General features: G+C 47.3%; 1 protein-coding gene across 1 annotated transcript in view; it reads left to right on the top strand.

Moving 5' to 3' along the window:
• Positions 1-17,662, top strand: part of MRPL21 (mitochondrial ribosomal protein L21) — a 31,882-nt gene that overhangs the window by 1,050 nt on the left and 13,170 nt on the right. Inside the window, exons 2-3 of the mRNA XM_090032339.1 lie at positions 4,343-4,403; positions 15,016-15,101. Coding sequence (XP_089888465.1) covers positions 4,343-4,403; positions 15,016-15,101 — 147 coding nt within the window. The remainder of the gene's footprint in view (positions 1-4,342; positions 4,404-15,015; positions 15,102-17,662) is intronic.

Below are 17,662 nucleotides of genomic sequence, written 5' to 3' on the forward strand. Positions count from 1 at the left end.
TTCTAGGTGATTGCGTGTTAGTAAGAACGTGTCTGTTTCAGACAGCTGCTGCTGCTGTTGCTGCTGCTGTTTTGGGAAGGTAGAAGAGAGGCCCTGGAGTGTATTTTCTAGAGTGGAGGTGACAGGCTTATCCAGCCCCACAGGTCAGATAAACATTGCTAAGCCTGTGACTGGACTGAACTGAGCCCCTGTGTAGTACCCACAGCACCAAGTCCAGCCCATGCATCACGTACATGTGCATCAGCCCTCAGGCCTAGCATGGAGTACATGCTGTCCACAGCATTTGGGCTGCACCCAGCATTACAGGCAGCACAGGGGCTTGATCTGAGGTGCTATATGCAGCCTGTACCCCAGCCCTCCTGTGCCGCATGCAGCACTAGGTCTAACCCATGCACCTCAAGCAGCATACTCCCCACACCAGCCCCTGGGGCCACATTCACAGCAAGCCCTAGAGCCATTGTGTGCTGCATGTGGTGCAATGGGGCTGGATTGGATACCAGACAAAACACTTGGCTCTGGGCTGTGTGCGGTGCCCTGAACTGACCCCCTTTGCTGCCTGCAGCACAGGGTCAAGCCCACAAGCAGTGCATACCTTGTGCTGGTCCCCTTTACTGTGCCATGCACAAAGCCAGTCCTGCAGCATATGCAGTATGGACCAGCCCCAAGGCTCACTGTGCATGTGGCGCACAGGGCCAGCATGAGGCGCACACTGCCAGCAGTCTGCAAGCTGGAACTGGTTCTGCATGCAGCACAAGGGGGTCAGGGCACGGGCTGTATGCAGTGCCCCATGCCAACCCCCTGTGTTGTGTGTGGCATGCCCAGTGCTGGGTTGTACAGCACATGGGGGCAGGGACCAGTGCATGTGGTTGGTCCAGTGACCCACAAATCAAATATAGCCCATAAGCCATACATTTCACATCCCTGTTCTAGAGGAAAAGACATAGAAGTTGAGGCTGGCAAGGAAAAGGGTAATGTCTCAGAGCTGCCAGGAAGCCAGGAGGAGAGAAAAGAAGAGCCAAGAAGATGTGGAGCTTGACATTTTTTTTGAAACCCACAAGTCTGATATAAATATGGAGCCCCCATAGCAAGACCCTGGGGCAGAAGTTTTGCAGGAACCCCTTCAAATGAGTGTGTGAGAGTTCCACATTGGAGCATTTGTGGTATGATAATTAAAACTCTGCAAGGGCAACTTGGTGCCAGCGTGCTCCCCATCTGAATAAGCTGGCTGTCCTACAGGCTTTAATGCAGATTAAGATTTAATATGTGCTGCCAGTTGGTTATAACAGCAATAAAAAGCAGAGTGCACAAACTAGATGCATTAAAATATATTCAATTTTAACAGCACTTTCCAGACCCTTAATTGCACTCCAAAAAAGAGAGGCAGAGGAAGCTCTGCAGTTCCTGCAAATCAGCTGTTTAAAGGAGCTGTGCAAACTAGTGCACTGATAGAGATTTTGGGAGCTGAAAGCGTTAGCAAGTTTTTAAGGAGACATATTAGCTGACACCGATCCAATTTCCGATACGCGGCCCGGCAGCTTGAAGAGCAGTGTCTGGCTGGTAAGTCTGTTGTGGTAGAAGGGGCGGGGGAAGGAAAGGGGCATGGCGTGGGGAGGCAGATTGAACACCCTGCAGTGATGGAGGGAGTGGGGCTGGGTCAAGGGCTGCCTGGCCGGGGCAAGAGCAGGGCAAGGCATGAGACAGAGCCACAGCTTGTCCTGGAGGTGTGAGGAGGAGGGGGCAGCTGCTCTACATACCCTGGGAGGGCACGGGGATGGGGGGAGGGGTGTGCCCTTAGGTCTGCGCAGGGCAAGGGCGTGCTGGAGCTGAGGCTGCGCCGGGCTGCACTCAGGGCAGGTGCCGGGAGAAGAAATATGGTGGGGGGCTGCAGCCACCCCAAAATTTGCTGTAGCCCTCCCAACCCCCCCACCCCCCATGCTGCCACCCACCCCACCCCAAACACAGCCTAGACCAGCCCCTGCTGGGAAGATCCCGGTGCAGCCCCAGCCTGCAGTGCATCCCACCCCACCCCATACCGTTCCGGGGGTGCACACCTCCCCATGCCCTCCCAGGGTGCACACTGTGGCAGGAGCACCCCCCCACTCCCTGTGCCCCCCAGATGAGCTGCAGCTCTGTCCCACACCCTGCCCTACCCCAGCTGGGCAGTGCCTGCCCCAGCCCCACTCCCTGCCTCACTGTGGGGACCTCTATCTGCCCCCACAATGCCCCTTCCCTCCCCCTTCTCCTTCCACCACAACAGACTTACCAGCTGGACACAGCTGTCCAAGCTGCCAGGCTATGCTCCTCACTCCTGCATGCTGTGCTGCATCTGCACACATGCATGGAGCATTTATTGGCCAAATTATCAGCCGCACCAGGCAAAAAAAGCAATTTCCAATAGTCACTTTTCTTTGTATAGGTGCAGATCCGATATCGGACCCACGTATCGGTGCATCTCTAGTGCAAATACTCTTTGTTAAGAAGAGGGTTTTGGAGAAGGCTTCATTTTCTGCTAATGAAGTTGCATTGGTGCTTTTCATCTTTGCTAGCCTGATTTGCCCTGGTTAGTCCTGTTCCCCCTACAGTAATGTGCTGGTCCCATTTCGTTTGTAATAAACATTCAAGCACTGTCACTAAAAAGAAAAAAGCAATGAAAAGTATAAAAGCAATGAAAACTAAGGCTGTGCAAAATTTCGCCAGCTGTTTCATTTCCATGCTGTTTCGACTTGTTTTGAGCTTGAAACAGCAAAATTGAATCAAAATGAAATGCTTCAAAATAGCCTTGAAATGAAACAAGGGCAGTTAAAATGTTTTGAAAGTTTCAAAATGTTTCACGTTTCGAAGCTGGGCTTGCTTGCAGCTAAAGAGAATTTAAGGAGAGGGAGGGGGAAGAGGGGGAAGGACTGCTCTGATACTGACTGTGTAGCTGGCCAGTGGCTGTGATCCTTCCCTGAGGTCCCTTCCAATCCCAGTGCTCTGGGGGAGGGATGAAAAAAAAAGCGTAAAAAGTATTGTTTCAACTGAGCTTTCTCTGTGCCTTCACACTTAAAAGTGACACGAGTTTTGCTCTGAACAGTTTGAGGTGCCATTTCCTAGAAACCCCTGCACCTGTCTCCTTGAAACATGGTAGGCATCTTGGCCTCAGAAAGGGCTACTATCCCTGCAAGTTTCAGGTGAACCAGGCAAGAAATGACAAAGTTATAGGAGGTTCCATGCTTCCCCATTATAGCCTATGGGCCAAATGTCAAAACAGCTAACAGTTTTGATGAAACAAAACGAAACAGTGCTTTTGAAATTAAATGAAACACTGCCCCGGCGAAACAGAAGTTGGAATGAAACAGTGCTGTTTCACACAGCCCTAAGAAAACCCATTAGAAAGTGACCCTTCCGTAAGGGGAATTTCATCAGCCTCTCCAGATGTTCACTCACATTGATTGTAATCCCTCCAGTCTGCTGTCTTTGCTGTTGCAGTTGCTCATTGTCCAGCATTAACTACCCATAGCCATACCCATCCTGAATAAGCCATTAAAATCACCACCTTCACCTTTTCCGTTGTGTTTAATCTCTTCCATGGAAAAAGCCCAGGATGCTGTTTGTCTGTGATAAGGGGAAGATAATTTGTGCAGGCAGAAAAAGGATTAAAACCAGTGGTCCCTTGCTCTAGAAAAGTTCCATCGAGCTCACCATGCCATTGTACACACCCTGGGTTTCCATATGTTTCACTACACTATTGAAGGGACTGTCTGGAGGTTATTGAGGTTGTGTGCTACTCTCTTCTTATTTCTGGGCGAACCAGAGGATATAAAAAGCTAGGAGAACCTTGTTTTATGTACAGATGTTCAGTAATAACTTGTCATTGCCTTAAAAGGTTGAGACATACCTAGGTAGAGGAGGATACGCTTAACAATAGCCGTTAGAATAATACTGTATTATTATGAGCATGCAATGCTGTGCGTCTAAACCACTGGAACCATCCCTCTGTGGTTTACAGAAGAGAGATGATTTACAACCATATGAATGGCTAACCTAGTATTTGAGATCTTGGAACTGAATGTCTCACTTACTGGGAGTATCTTCCATACATGGTAGATGTCGGGCCCATTTTCTCTTCTGTTCTGCTGGGTTTTTGTACATCATAGACAAGTTTCTGATTCATTATGTATGTTGGTGGCCCCCTCTAAATATTTTTTATGGGAAGTAAAAGAATGGGAGAAATTCTGTTGTGTTGGACACTAAGACTTTTCCTACTGGTGCCAACTGAGAGGACTCATACTTCCTTATTAAATAAACACAGATTGTCCATCCCAATGTCATTACTTAATTCTCTTTGGTCTCTCTCTTTCAGGATCTATGTTATGGTCTGCAGTTCGAAGCCACAGTTCCCAGAGTAGTTCACAACAGCAAGGGTGAGGTCAAAATTTTGCTTTACTTCACTTTTCCCTCAGAGGTATTAACCCTCCCTTGATTTTTCCTTATTTGTTCCTTTTTCCTTTCTGTGAGCCAGTAAAGAAGTAACTCCATGAACAGACTGAATGTAGCTCCAGTAAATGCCTCTCCTTGTTTTAGCCATAAGGGGTCACTAAAGAAATAGAAAATTAATCTGTTCTGGTTTCTGGATTATAGCACCTAGTAATTCTGTTTCCAGACAGAATTCTGTATTTGCAAAGAGCAGAGATGAAGCACTTGCTCCTCAGTATCCTGAGAGCTTCAGGATGAGGGTGTGATCCCTGTCCCTGTATTGCATCTTGTGGTATGGCCATTAAATCATGGAGCCAGCCCCAAAAGGGCAGGGCACTGGAGAACATTTTTGGTAACATTTGGTTTTGAAAGGGCACATAGAAGTTGCCAAGTTGATTGATTCAACACAATTGCCACACTATTAATTTTGCCCTGTTTACTCAGTGTGAACCTGTCTCTTAGAATTTAAAATACTTTTTGTGACTTTCATCTTTTTCTTGACTCTAGAAAGTGCTGATCAGAGCCCTCAGGGAATTCTTTGCTCCCTGCTTATAGCAGAAATGGTGTTTACTGTAGTCATATAGCAGAAACCACTGCTCTTCTGTCTGTCCCATCTATAACATACTCACTGTTCCAAAGAGAAAACAATACTGAACCAAAGACAGTCTTTTCTGTATCATAGCTTAATTCTTTAAAGGAAATCACTGTTTTAAGAATGGAGGAGCCTTTTAACACATATCTCTCCAGATGTAGGCATTGTGCTACTATTGGAGTAACTTTAAACACTGAGTTGATCAGAATCTCAAGGTTAAGTTATTTGTGGGAGAAGGTGAGCTTGCTGCCACATGCTGCAGAAAATTTAGCTGCTCTAAGGAGTAGAGTTAGGAGATCTTCATTGTTCTGTCATTAACCATAGCACTGTGATCTTAGGTTAATACTTGATCTTTCTGTGCCCCCGTTTCTCTATCTGTGAAAGGAGGCAGAATGTTTAGTGAGTTACTGTGAAGACCTTTGTGAAAAACTTTGCTTATGTGCAAAGTATCACTCCTAAAAAATAATAGGGGTTTTTCCCCTTTTGTTCCATTGTAGAGACTTTATAAAAGCTCAGCATGCAAAGGTATTAACTGGTGCTACTTCATTCTGCCCCACCTGATACTAAAATTCATAAAAGGTTTCTAACACCAACAAAGTTTGAGAGAATTGTTTCCACTTGGAGTCGTAACTAACAGGGCATAGGAGTTTTCTGCCCTACTTTTTATCTTCTAACGAAAATTCTCTGAAAATTAGACGTATTTGAGCAGAACTTGCCCAGCTCTAATGTGTATGGTTAAAAAGGTGTTTTTAATAGTGTGATCCTTGTGTTTTCTTTGCCATCTATCCATTAGCCAAACAAACCAGCCAGTGTAGTTTGCTGCCTGTTAGTTGAACATTGTCCTTCTGCTCTTAAGGGAGTCCTCAACATTGGAGCAAAGGCTCCCACACAGTGACAATCTTGAGTGTAGCAGAGAATATCCACTCATGCAGCTGTCAAGAAAACATTGATGGGTGCTGGCTGAAATGTGCCTGGTAGCTCTGTTCTTCACTTTTATGGCAGTAGTACAAGACCTATTGCCTTTCATCTCCTCCCCAGGATCTTCACTTAATTGCAGCTGTCAGTGGATTAGTGTTTTTGGCATTTCTAGTAGGTAAGGTTCCAGCATCAAAGTGCAGAAAATAAAATGGGACCTTGGTAAAGGTCTGTTCAACACAGAAATTGGCAACTCAGTGCTAGACAGTTTCAGCCCTGACAGTGGCTCCTGTGAATTGTGTATCACAGTGCTGAATGCCCTTAGTGGAAGCCATTCTATAATACCCACTGTCATCTCTGTAGTACTCTGTTCTTCCCATCAGTCAGATCCTCAAGGAGATTCTTCAGGAAGGAGCATGAAGACTCAGCATATAGAAGCGCTTCTCCAAGGAACAATCAGGGGTATTCAGAAAGAAGCTTCCTTTTGTCAATAGCAAGCCATGCTTAACCAACATGGTTTCCTTCTGTGACAAGGTGACAGGCTTTGTGGATGGGAAAAGAATAGTGGATGTGATATACCTCAGCTTTAATAAGGCTTTTGACACTGTCTCCCATTAGTCTCATAAATACACTAAGGAAATAGCCTAAATAAAACTACTGTAAAACTAGTACATAACTTGTTGAATTATTATGCTCAAAAAGTAGTCATCACTCAGTAGCTCATTTTGTACCTGGGATGAGATATCAGTCTGGGTTCTGGAGGGGTCTGTTCTGCTCAGCCTTTTCAGTAATGACTTGGAGGATGGTTTTGAATGAATACTTAGTAAATTTGCCAATGACCCCAAGCTTGAAAGGATAGTAGACACTTTGAAGGGTACAACTTGAATTCAAATTGACCTTATAAATTGGAGAAATGGTCTGAAATGAATTGGATTAAATTAGCTAAGGACAAATGTAAAAGCCTACAATTAGAACAGATTAATCATGCACAAAAAAAAATTTGAGGAACAACTGGCTAGGCTGCAGTTCTGTGGCAAAGGACCTGGGAGTCGTATTGGATGGCAAGCTGAATGATTTAAAAATGCAGTGTTGTAAAAAAACAAAAAAAGCCACTAGCATATTGGGATATATTACTAGGACTGCTGCATGCAAATCATAAGAAGTGACTCATCCAGTCTGTTCAGCAGTCACTAGTGAGGCCTCACTGAGAATATTTTGCTTGGGCACTGCATTTTGGTAAAAACATGGACAAACTGGAAAGAGTCCTGAGGAGAGCAATCAAAATGATTAGCAATGTAGGAAATGTAACAGACAAGGAAAACTTAGAAGAACTGGGATTATTTAGTCTGAAGAATGGGGAGTTGATTGAATAAAGAGTTGATAACTATCTTCACATACAAAATACATTGTTGATCAACTGTTCTCTGTGTCCACAGTGGAGAGGACAAGAAGGAATGGGCTTCATTTGCAACAAGGAATAGTTATGTTGGATGTTAGGAAGAACTTTCTAGCTAGGAGCATAGTTAAGCACTGGGACAGGTTGTTTAGAGAGGTTGTGGAATTACTGTCACTGCAGGTTCTTATGTACAGCTTAGGCAAACTTTTGCCTGGGATGGTTTAGACATAGATGAAGTGTTCCTGCCTTGAGCAAAGGGTGGGACTGTACCTCCTACAGTCCTGCTTCCACGATTCAGTGAATTTTGCACCATAATTACATTAAAGCCCAGGAAACATGTTGAGGATTTAAGTTGCGGCATTTAACAAAATTTGCTGCTTATCACTTCATAAACTGAGTCTGTCCTAAAGCACAAAACTGCCAAATCTTTGAGGTGGTTCTGTTATATTCAGTTGTTTAAGAAACACAACCCACCCCACCTTTGGCAAACGCCAAGCTTGTGTGGAAGTAAGAAGCAAACTCACAGAGGCTTTTGCATTAAATCAGATCTCTCAGTTCAAGCGCTGAATTAAAATAGTTCCCAAGTGAGATGTTAGCAGCCATTAGTATCTTCATTCAAGGAGTGCAGCTGGAAGCTTGAAAGGAAAAGCAGCTTCATGAGCTCCTATAGAGAAGCCAGCTGTGGTTCTCAAGGTCTTCACTAAACTATCAATTTAGCTGAAAAGAGCTTTAAAAATAGTTAGGCTGGAAAGGAAGAAGTAACATGCATGACTCATTAATATTCAGTCCCTTGAGGCTGATTTAAGGAAGCTAATTAGATCATATGTCCCTCTAAGGCACTTTGGGTGCTTGTCTCAATTCCTCCGCAACATTGCTAAAACCAGTGCCACACTGGGCAGAGTGTGAGTCTAGACATGGGGTGGCTAACCTGCAGCAGTGTGCCACAAATAGCATGGGCTGCAGTTTCATATGGTGAGCCAGGTGTCAAAGCCCTAATTTGGTGTCTGCCACAGGTCCAAGGAAAGGTTAATCTTGGCTTTTGGCAGCAACACCTCTGCTTTCACTGGTGTCCTTACCCTGCTCCTGTGGTTGAAGGCTGGAGCCCCTTGCCTCTGTTCTGGTGCCATAGGGCACAAACTTTATCAGGTATGCCTCTGGGAGGAAGGGCATGACTTGTGACACACCTGCAAAAAAGGGGTAGCTACCACTGACGTAGACCAAGCTTGAAGTAGCCACTAGCCTCTCAACAGAGGCTTGTTTCCTCTTCCATGGAAATCAATGGCAAATTCCAGTTGAATGAAATGAGGCAGGCCTCACATAATCTGCACACCACACTGGTACAAAGTACTGGTGGCCACTGGCACTTTCTGCTACTGCTCCCTACTGTATCTGGTGCCAGTGAAGCTGCAGTGGTGTCAGCAACAGTGGCAAGTTAAAGCTTAGTTCAACAAAGGCCCCATGATTTTAAGTTACCGAGTGAATCTCCAGCGCATCCTCAAACTGCTTATTCTACACTGGCATTTTTGCAAATGTAGGTTTGTTGCACTGTAACATTAACAGCCCAAGCTATTTTGTGTGTTGGGGTGGGAGGACACTGGGCAGACACAAACAAACCATTCATCCCCTTTCTGTCAAAGTTGTCTGGGATTCTCTACACTTGACCATGTACCTCAATAGCCTGGAGCAGTGGGGCAGCAGCTGCTTCTATTTTGGTGAAATGCTTTTCCCTTATTTGCAAGCCTAGCTGTGGAGCAAGACAAAGCGGTTTCAGCATGTGGTTAAGCAGTCTCTTGAGACGGGCTGCAGCTTCAGCACTTTTGAAAGCACCAGCAGCTTCGCCAGTCACTGCAGCGCTATGCTGTATTTCATTGCTTGGCCTCTTACTATTGTCATTGTGGGGGAGCTGCACAATCACCGGGTTGGGATTGAGCAAAGGGCACAGGGAGGAAGAATTTTGCCACATCAGGAGTCCTCTTACTTGTAGTTAGTTTTATTCTGCCTGTTATGGGAAGAGGCCATTATTCTTGCCTCATCTAAATGGACATGCCCCAATGGTCATTGAGAGCATTGGAATGACAAGAAGTAGTCACAGCATCTTCTTACTTAGGTCCTGACCCAAAGTCCTTCGAAATCTGTGGCCTGAGCAGGATGGTTGAGAGGTGAAGGCATTGGACTTATGTCTCCACGTGTGTTTGAACCCCACTGCCGGTAGACCTCTGCTTTTCCTCCTCACGGCCTTACTCAGCCACATAGAGAGAAGACAGGACTGAACAGACCAGAGGTCCCTGAGCATGAGGGGCCCTTGACCAAGTCAGAAGGTGTCTGAACTCTGGGAAATACTGTAAAGGAGATAAAAGTTGGAAACATTTGAGGTCCATCTGTGGGGGAAGGGAGTACAGAAGAGCTGGTTGTTTTTTAAAGAAACCTCACTGAGGGCACAGGAACAAACCATGCTGATGTGCAGGAAGATGAGAAAGTATGGCAGAAGACCAGCTTGGCTTAGCAGAGAACTTTTTAGTAAACTAAATCACAAAAAAGAAGCTTATAAGAAGTGGAAATATGGGCAAACAACTAGGGAGGGGTATTAAGCGTATTGCTTGAGCATGCAGGGAAGAAGTCAGGAAGGCCAGAGTGCCATTGGGGTTGCAGCTAGCAAGGGAGAAGAAGGGTTTCTATAAGTATGTCAGTAACGAGAGGAAGATCAGGGAAAGTGTGGGTTCTTTGCTGAATCAGGGAGACAACCTAGTGATAGAGGATGCAGAAAAGGCTGAAGTGCTCAATGCCCTTTTCACCTCTGTCTTCATAGGCAAGGTCAGGTCCCAGACTACTGCACCAAGCAGCATAGTTTGGGGAGGAGGTGAGCAGCCAACAGTGGTGAAAGAACAGGTTAGGGACTATTTTAAAAAGCTGGACAGGTATAAGTCCATGGGGCCAGACGTGATGCACCCAAGGGTGCTGAGGGATTTGACTGATGTGTTTGCAGAGCCACTGGCCATTATCTTTGAAAACTCGTGGCAATTGGAAGAGGTCCCAAATCACTGGAAAAAGCAAATATAGTTCCCATCTTTAAGAAAGGAAAGAAGGAGGATCCAGGGAACTACAGACCAGTCAGCCTTGTCTCAGTCCTGGAAAAATCATGGAGCAGGTCCTCGAAGAATCCATTTCTAAACATTTGGAGGAGAAGATGGATGGATTCACTGAAGGCAAGTCATGCCTGACCAACCTGGTTACTTTCTATGACGAGATGACTGGCTCTGTGGATACAGGGAGAGCAACGGACATGATATACCTTGACTTTAGCAAGACTTTTGATACGGGCTCCCATAACATTTTCACAGGCAAGCTAAGGAAGTACAGGTTGGATGAATGGACAGTAACATGGATAGAAAACTGGCTGGATCATCAGGCTCAGAGGCTCTATGAGCGTGTCTACACGTCGCCCTACAGTGACATAGCAACGTGCTGTGTCACCATATGGCACGCTATGGCGATGTAGCATCCATGTGTGTCCACATGTAATCACCAGCTACGTCACCATAACAGCAGACTCCTCAGGTATAGCGCATTGCTACAGCGATATAGCATATAGGGGCAAAATCTACCTGTACACTGCACTCATGGCGCAGTAACCACCCATACTCCACCATGCTTTAATACTTCCAAAAAGAAGTACTAAAGTGTGGTACCATAGCAACGTCACCATACGGTGCCGTGTAGACACCCTATGTCTAGTTGGCAGCTGATATCAAGTGAAGTGCCCCAGGGGTTGTCCTGGGGCTGGTTATGTTCAATATCTTCATCAGCAACCTGGAAGATGGGATGGGGTGCACCCTTAGCAAGTTTGTGGATGACACCAAGCTGGGGGGGAGTAGTAGATACATTGGAGGGTAGGGCTGGGATTCAGATAGACCTAGACAAATTGGAGTATTGGACCAAAAGAAATCTCATGAGGTTCAACAAGGACAAATGCAAAGTCCTGCACTTAAGACGGAACAGTCCCATGCACCAGTACAGGCTGGGGACCAACTGGCTGTGCAGCAGCTCTGCAGAAAAGGAACTGTGGGTTACAGTGGACAGTAAGCTGAATATGAGCCAACAGAGTGCCCTAGTTGCCAAGAAGGCTAATGGCATACTGTGCTGCATTGGTAGGAGTGTTGCCAGTAGATAGAGGGAAATGATTCTTCTCCTCTCTTTAGCACTGGTGAGACCACATCTGGAGTATCATTTCCAGTCTTGGGCCCCCCACTACAGAAAGGATGTGGACAAATTGGAGAGATTCCAGCGGAAGGCAGTGAAAATGCTTTGGAGGACTGGGGAGCATGACTTCTGAGGAGAGGCTGAGGGAACTGGGCTTATTTAGTCTGGAGAAAAGAAGACTGAGGTGCAGATTTAATAGCAAGATTCAAAAGAGGATGGAGCTAGACTGTTCTCAGTGGTGACATGACAGGACAAGGAGTAAGGGTCTCAGGTTGCAGCAAGGGAAGTTTAGGTTAGACATTAGGAAAACTTTTCTCATGAGGAAAGTAGTAAAGAATTGGAACAGGATACCCAGAGGAGTTTTGGAGTCTCCATCCTTGGAAATAGGGGTGCACGAATAAAGATGTTTTTGGCTGATACTGATGGCCATGTATACCTCTGTGATAGCCAATATTCAGCCCAAGAGATTGGAGACCAGCGTCCAGCCAGTAAATCTGTAGAGAGGAGGGGATGGGGGAAGGGAGGGCCATGGCATGGGCAGATCAAGGCCCCCACGGTGACATTTATCAGTGACATTATCAGGTACACCATCCAAAAAAAGCCAGTTGCCCATAACATCAATTTCCCTTTTGTTGGTGCCAATCTGATATGATCCAATATACTGGTGCATCTCTACTGGGAAGTTTTTAAGATCTGGCAAGAGAAGGCCCTGGCTGGGATATGCTGTAGGTGAGGATGGCTCTGCTTGGAGCAGGAGGTTTGAGTAGATGACCTCCTGAGGTCCCTTCCTACCCTAATTTTCTATGATTCTACACTACCGTGTGTGTTAAGACTCATAGCTCCTTTGCAGCAGCAAGTCCCCTTTCTGCCTGCAGAGAAACACCATCTCTGACTGAAATAAGGCTGCCAGTTACTGCAGCCCCTTGCAGGTTGGCAGTCTTCTACCCTGCAAGGAGCTGCTTGGTGCTAAGGGGAGCTGGTGGAGGGCAATTGGAGTCAGGGGATGCCGTGTGTGTGCACATGCAGCCAGGAAGGGTGGTGGGAGCAGCCCCAGCAACTGAATATAGGTAAATTGAAGAGCCAGGGCTTGGACTGTCTGAAGGGGCTGCGTGTGGAGCAAGGGTGTGTGGGGGAGTCTTTGTGCCTGCAGGTGCCTGCAAGCACTGGGGGAAGCAGTCCAGGTGCTAGGACTGCAGCGGGGCAGGGGTCTGAGGCAGCGCTCAATTCTACTGCAAGCCCAGCTCAGCATTGTTCCCAGCAGGCCCCACCTGGAAGCACCTGCCCCTCCAGTGGGGGAAGGAAGCGGGGGGAGAGGGTCCTTTGGGGGCAGTGGGGAGCTGCGTGGCTGGAAGCGCATGCAGCGATTGGGGCACCACATGCTGCCCCATGGCATCAGCTGAGGCGCAGTGGGGAGGACCAGAAACACGGCTCTGGCTTGGCTGATGCTATGGGCAGCTGGAGGAGGGCAAGGGGCTCCAAGCAGTCTCAGTCCTGGCTGTGGTGGCTCCCACTCTTGCAGGCAGTGGCAAAGCAAGGCCTTAGCGCAGGCTGGAAGAAGAAGGAGGCTGGGGATCTCACACCATGCTAGGCAGCCTGGCCATGGTCATTGTCTCCACTTGGCACTTAAGACCACACGCAGCCACCCCTGCCCCTGAGAGTGCAGCTACCCCGCCCCTGCAAGCGCAGCCATGCAGCTGCCCCCTGGCCCTGAAGGGCCCCCTTCCCCTGCTGGAGTCCTATGAGTCCGTGCTGGAGCGGGGGGCGGGGGCAGGGGCAGGGGCCGGTGTGTTGGGAGTGAGGGGCATCGGCAGGGTTTGGGGGCTGTAGGTTGGAAATGCAGGGCACTAGCAGCGCAAGGGGGCTGTGGGTTGGGAGTGAGGGGCACCAGCAGGGCCAGAGGGCTGTGGGTTGGGAGTGAGGGGCACTAACAGTGCTGAGGGGCTGTGAGTCGGGAGTGAGGGGCAATGGGATGGGCATGGGCAAGGCACTAGCATATCAGGACTGCTCAGCTCTCAAAGTAGTGGGGGTGGACAGCTGCAGCTGGACCTGTGTCCTGGTGAGTAAAGGGGGCAGGGGGAGCATTGATTTTTTTCCATGAAAAAAACCCAACCAAAATCAAATGCCAAAATATATAGGTATTTAGATTTAATTTTGTTATAATTGTAGTAGGGCACTAAGGTGCCTGCTACTTTGAGAGCAGAGATAAGGACCCAGGTGCAGGTTGTCGGGCCAACCAGTTAATGAGAGGGTAAGGACTTACACCTGCCTGGTCAGCTGACCAGAAGGACCACAGCCTGGTGCCTATATATATATATAAACCACAAGTCTGAGGCCAGTGTGCGGGGACTGCTGGCTGCCAAGGGAGAGAGAACGCTACCTATGTGAGTAAAAAGGAGAAGCCGGACTGCACAAGCAGGCTGATGTTAGGGAAGAGATGGAGTACCCGTTGGGTGGCTCGAAGGATGTTACTGCTAAGCGGCTAAAATTTAAGTTATAGCCCAGGGGCTTTTATGCTTTGTGTTTGTGGTTTACACCAGAGGACCGGGTGAGGCTATGTGGGGTTGGAGGAGGCCTCATAGGGGCTCTACAGTAGCGTGGAGACCCCAGCACCAGAGAGGGCGCCACATCCGGGGGTGTACTGACCCCAGCCCCGAGGCAAAGGGGAGCAGAGAATTGGAGGCCAGGTAAGGCTGAGGCTGCCTGAGCCCAGCAGGGGGTCGAGACCCCAAGGAGGAGAGTTGGGGCCAGGCACACCTGAGCCCCAAAGCTGTGGTAACCCCAGAGCAGAGGGCAGTGTGATAAGTGCCCCAGAGCAAAAAGGCAAAAAGGGGCGGCGGTTGACGAGCGCCAGAGGACACGGTTGCGAGACAAGGGCCGCGGAGAGCCCGAGTGCCAGAGAGGGCGCAGAGGGTGAGACTGACTGAGCAACATCCAGTACATCTGCAAGGCTTGGGGTGTGGTAAAGGGGTGGTTGGAGCCACACATAGCCCATAAGGCTGGGGTGCCCAGGAACCCCCATTAGCAGAGCCGGGCTAATGTACAGGAGGAGAACCGTGTCCAGGAGAACTGAAGAGGCAGCCTCCCTAATTACATAATTGACATCAAAGAAGTGGCGGGTGAGACTGAGGGTGCATCATAGACCAACTGAACATGCGTTAGGGGAGATCATGGTAACCCCTAGGGAGCTACTCCTGTTACAATAATGATTGAGGGCACTGGTATGCTTCCAAATTATATTAAAATCATAAATATATCAAAACATTGTGTTCAACTGATGCATCGATATATAGATTTAGTGACATTTCATTTTAGTCACAGAAAAAGTGCAGCTTTTGGGAGGTTTTATCAGAGAAATTTGGATTTTTTTAATTGGAGGATTTGGGATTTTTAAACAGAAAAATCAGGATTCCTGGTGATGATATGTCCTTTTGTTTGCTGATTCTTACACTCTTGTTGACAGACTTGTTGTCAAAACGTCATTGTCTTCACCTCCATGGCCTGTGTTCAAACTGCCAGATCCAGTAGAAGAGACAAAGTACCATACAGGTAAAGATCTCCACTTGCAGAGCCAAAAAAGAATCAAATAGAAGCATAGAAAAGTAGGACTGGATGGGATCTCGCAAGGCCATGTAGTCCAGCTCCCTGCTCAAGATGGGATTGTCCCTGACTAAATACTGCATGTGCAAATGTTGATACTGTTGTGGGACCCAATTATAAGCCAATCCAGTATATATCTAGAGTGTGATTTTTTTCTGCTCTTTTGAGAGGGAAAAAAGGTAGACTTCACATCAGAACAGTGCAATGTGTAAGACAGATGCTCCTTAGAACAGGAATGTAACTAGACACAGTGGCTGGATAGCCCTTACCGTTACACCTTTGTACCATGGTAGCACATAGGAGTCCTACAGCTATCCCTTGAAGGGAAACATCATTAGCATATATTGCACGTTACAGAAAATGCAGTGACAGAAGAGTGCATTTCTCTTTGCAATGACCTTTTAGATAATGGGTGTTTTGCCTCTTTCTCAGACTGGCACCTGATTTAGGCCCTCATCCTCCCATCTTTCAAATTGGAGAGAGCAAAAAAAGTGACCTTACAGAAGAGACTGAGGAAAGGGAGACATCTGAGAGGGGAATGGCAGAGGGAGGACCCACATGCCTTTGAGTGGCATGAACTGTTACTTATGGCTGTCGGGAGCAATGGAGGAAAAGGAGATGTTGTGCTGTCCATTGGAGACAGTTAGCAGGCTGATTCACTCCCTAATGGATGGACAATATACCAATAAATAACCATGCAAGTAAACTCCTAATTGAAACAGAGGCAATGGCTCCAGCCCTCCTTTCCTGGCTTACTGTTTTGTAGCTCTGTTCCCACAACATTTTGCACATTTGGTTATTGCTAATTAATGTGGTTTGTCCCTAAAATATTTTCTACACTCTAGGCCAGAGGTGCTCCACCCTGGGCTTGTAGGCTAACTCCAGCTTGCAGCACCATGTCATCCAGCCTGCAAGGCTCCCAACAAATTCAGAAATTTGGTGGCAGGCAAGCACTGGCATAACTCCCTTGCTGCTAAATTTCCAGACTCATGGGGAGCCCCAGACCCCGCACCCTGGGATCCAGTGCCAGATCCCAGCTTTCAGGACCAGGTGGGGGCAACCTCAAGGCCCAATCCCAATGTGGGGGACTGTGGGAAAGGGGTCTGTGCCAAGTCTCTGAGACACGATCCTGTCACATAGGGGTAGTGTTGTGCCCCTGGGGCTTAGTCCCCAATGAGAGGGGGCAGTGCTAGGGCTCAGTTCCAGAATGCAAGGGTAGCAGGGCGTGATGGCAACCCCTGGGGCCCAATCCCAGCACGTGGGGCAGGGAAAGGGTAGTGCCAGGCTCCAGGGCCCAATTCTGGCATGTGGGGCTCCAATCAGCCTGTGGACTGGCCCCTGGCCACCATCTGGCCCATGGGACCAAAAGATCGAGCACCACTACTATAAGTCTTAATTTTTTACTGTCCAAACAGTGGAAGTACACTTTAAACCTGCTCGCTAAAACTGATCTGATCTTCCCTTCATTCTGATTCAGCCAAGACCTTTTGCCCATAATGATTGCCATGTTTCGTGGCCTTCCAGGTACTTTGTGTCAATGTACACAACAGTTCTCAAGGCTGCTTGAGAAACGGCTCGCTTGCCCTCTCCAGCATCTTCTCAGAATAGCATCACATTATGACTGCATTCATAACTGCAAGGGCATTTGATTTCTGTGCTCTGCTCATTACCTGCCTGACCTTACTGTGCCCAGAAGTGACCATAGGTGCTCTATGTAAGATCAGTCTGCTTAGCACTAAAGAGCAAATAACTGCTTACAAGGAAATGCCAGCATGGCTTGATGTCACTTTCCTTTCTTTGGAAAAAAACAAAGCCTAAAAATGCAGTAATTTAATAGAAGATAAAATTATAGGCCAAAATGTTCAGACTTGGGTGTCAGAAGTTCAACTTCTAAATTTAAGTATCTTGAATTTCAGACTTTGTTAGTAACCTTAAATCCCTATAGGTTCAATGGGAACTACAAGCCCTTGGCATTATTGGAAGTCAGCCTGCTTTTATTTAGACACGCGAGTGTGAATTTAGGAGTTTAACTTTCAGGCACTGAAATTTTAAAATGTTGGCAAGAAGGTTATTGATACTAGTTGAATAAATAGATTAGTAGCTTCAAGCCTGTAATCTTCACGGTATCATGCTACACATAATGAAGAGGAGAAGGGGATCATGTTCTCTAAAGTAGGGGTGGGCAAAATGTGGCCTGTGGGCCAGATGTGACCTGCCAGGTCATTCTATCTGGCCCACAGGGCCCCTAAAAAATTTATCAAATTAATATTTGTCTGCCCCTGGTTGCCTGTCACACAGCCCTCGATGGCTTGCCAAAAGTCAGTAAGCGACCTTCCACCCAAAATAATTGCACGTCCCTGCTTTAAAGGCTCCAGCATTATCCTCTGCATCAGGATACAAGATCTGTGTGAGCAGGTCCTAAGCCACAGATTTCGCATTCTACCAGTAAAGTTACTCAAGCTCCAAGGTTAATCACAGTGAAAGTGGCAACAACTATTGTGGTTGAGGTT

The sequence above is a fragment of the Crocodylus siamensis genome, chromosome 2, assembly GCF_052110815.1.
Source record: "Crocodylus siamensis isolate JL-2025a chromosome 2, ASM5211081v1, whole genome shotgun sequence".
Classification (NCBI taxonomy): Eukaryota; Metazoa; Chordata; order Crocodylia; family Crocodylidae; genus Crocodylus; species Crocodylus siamensis.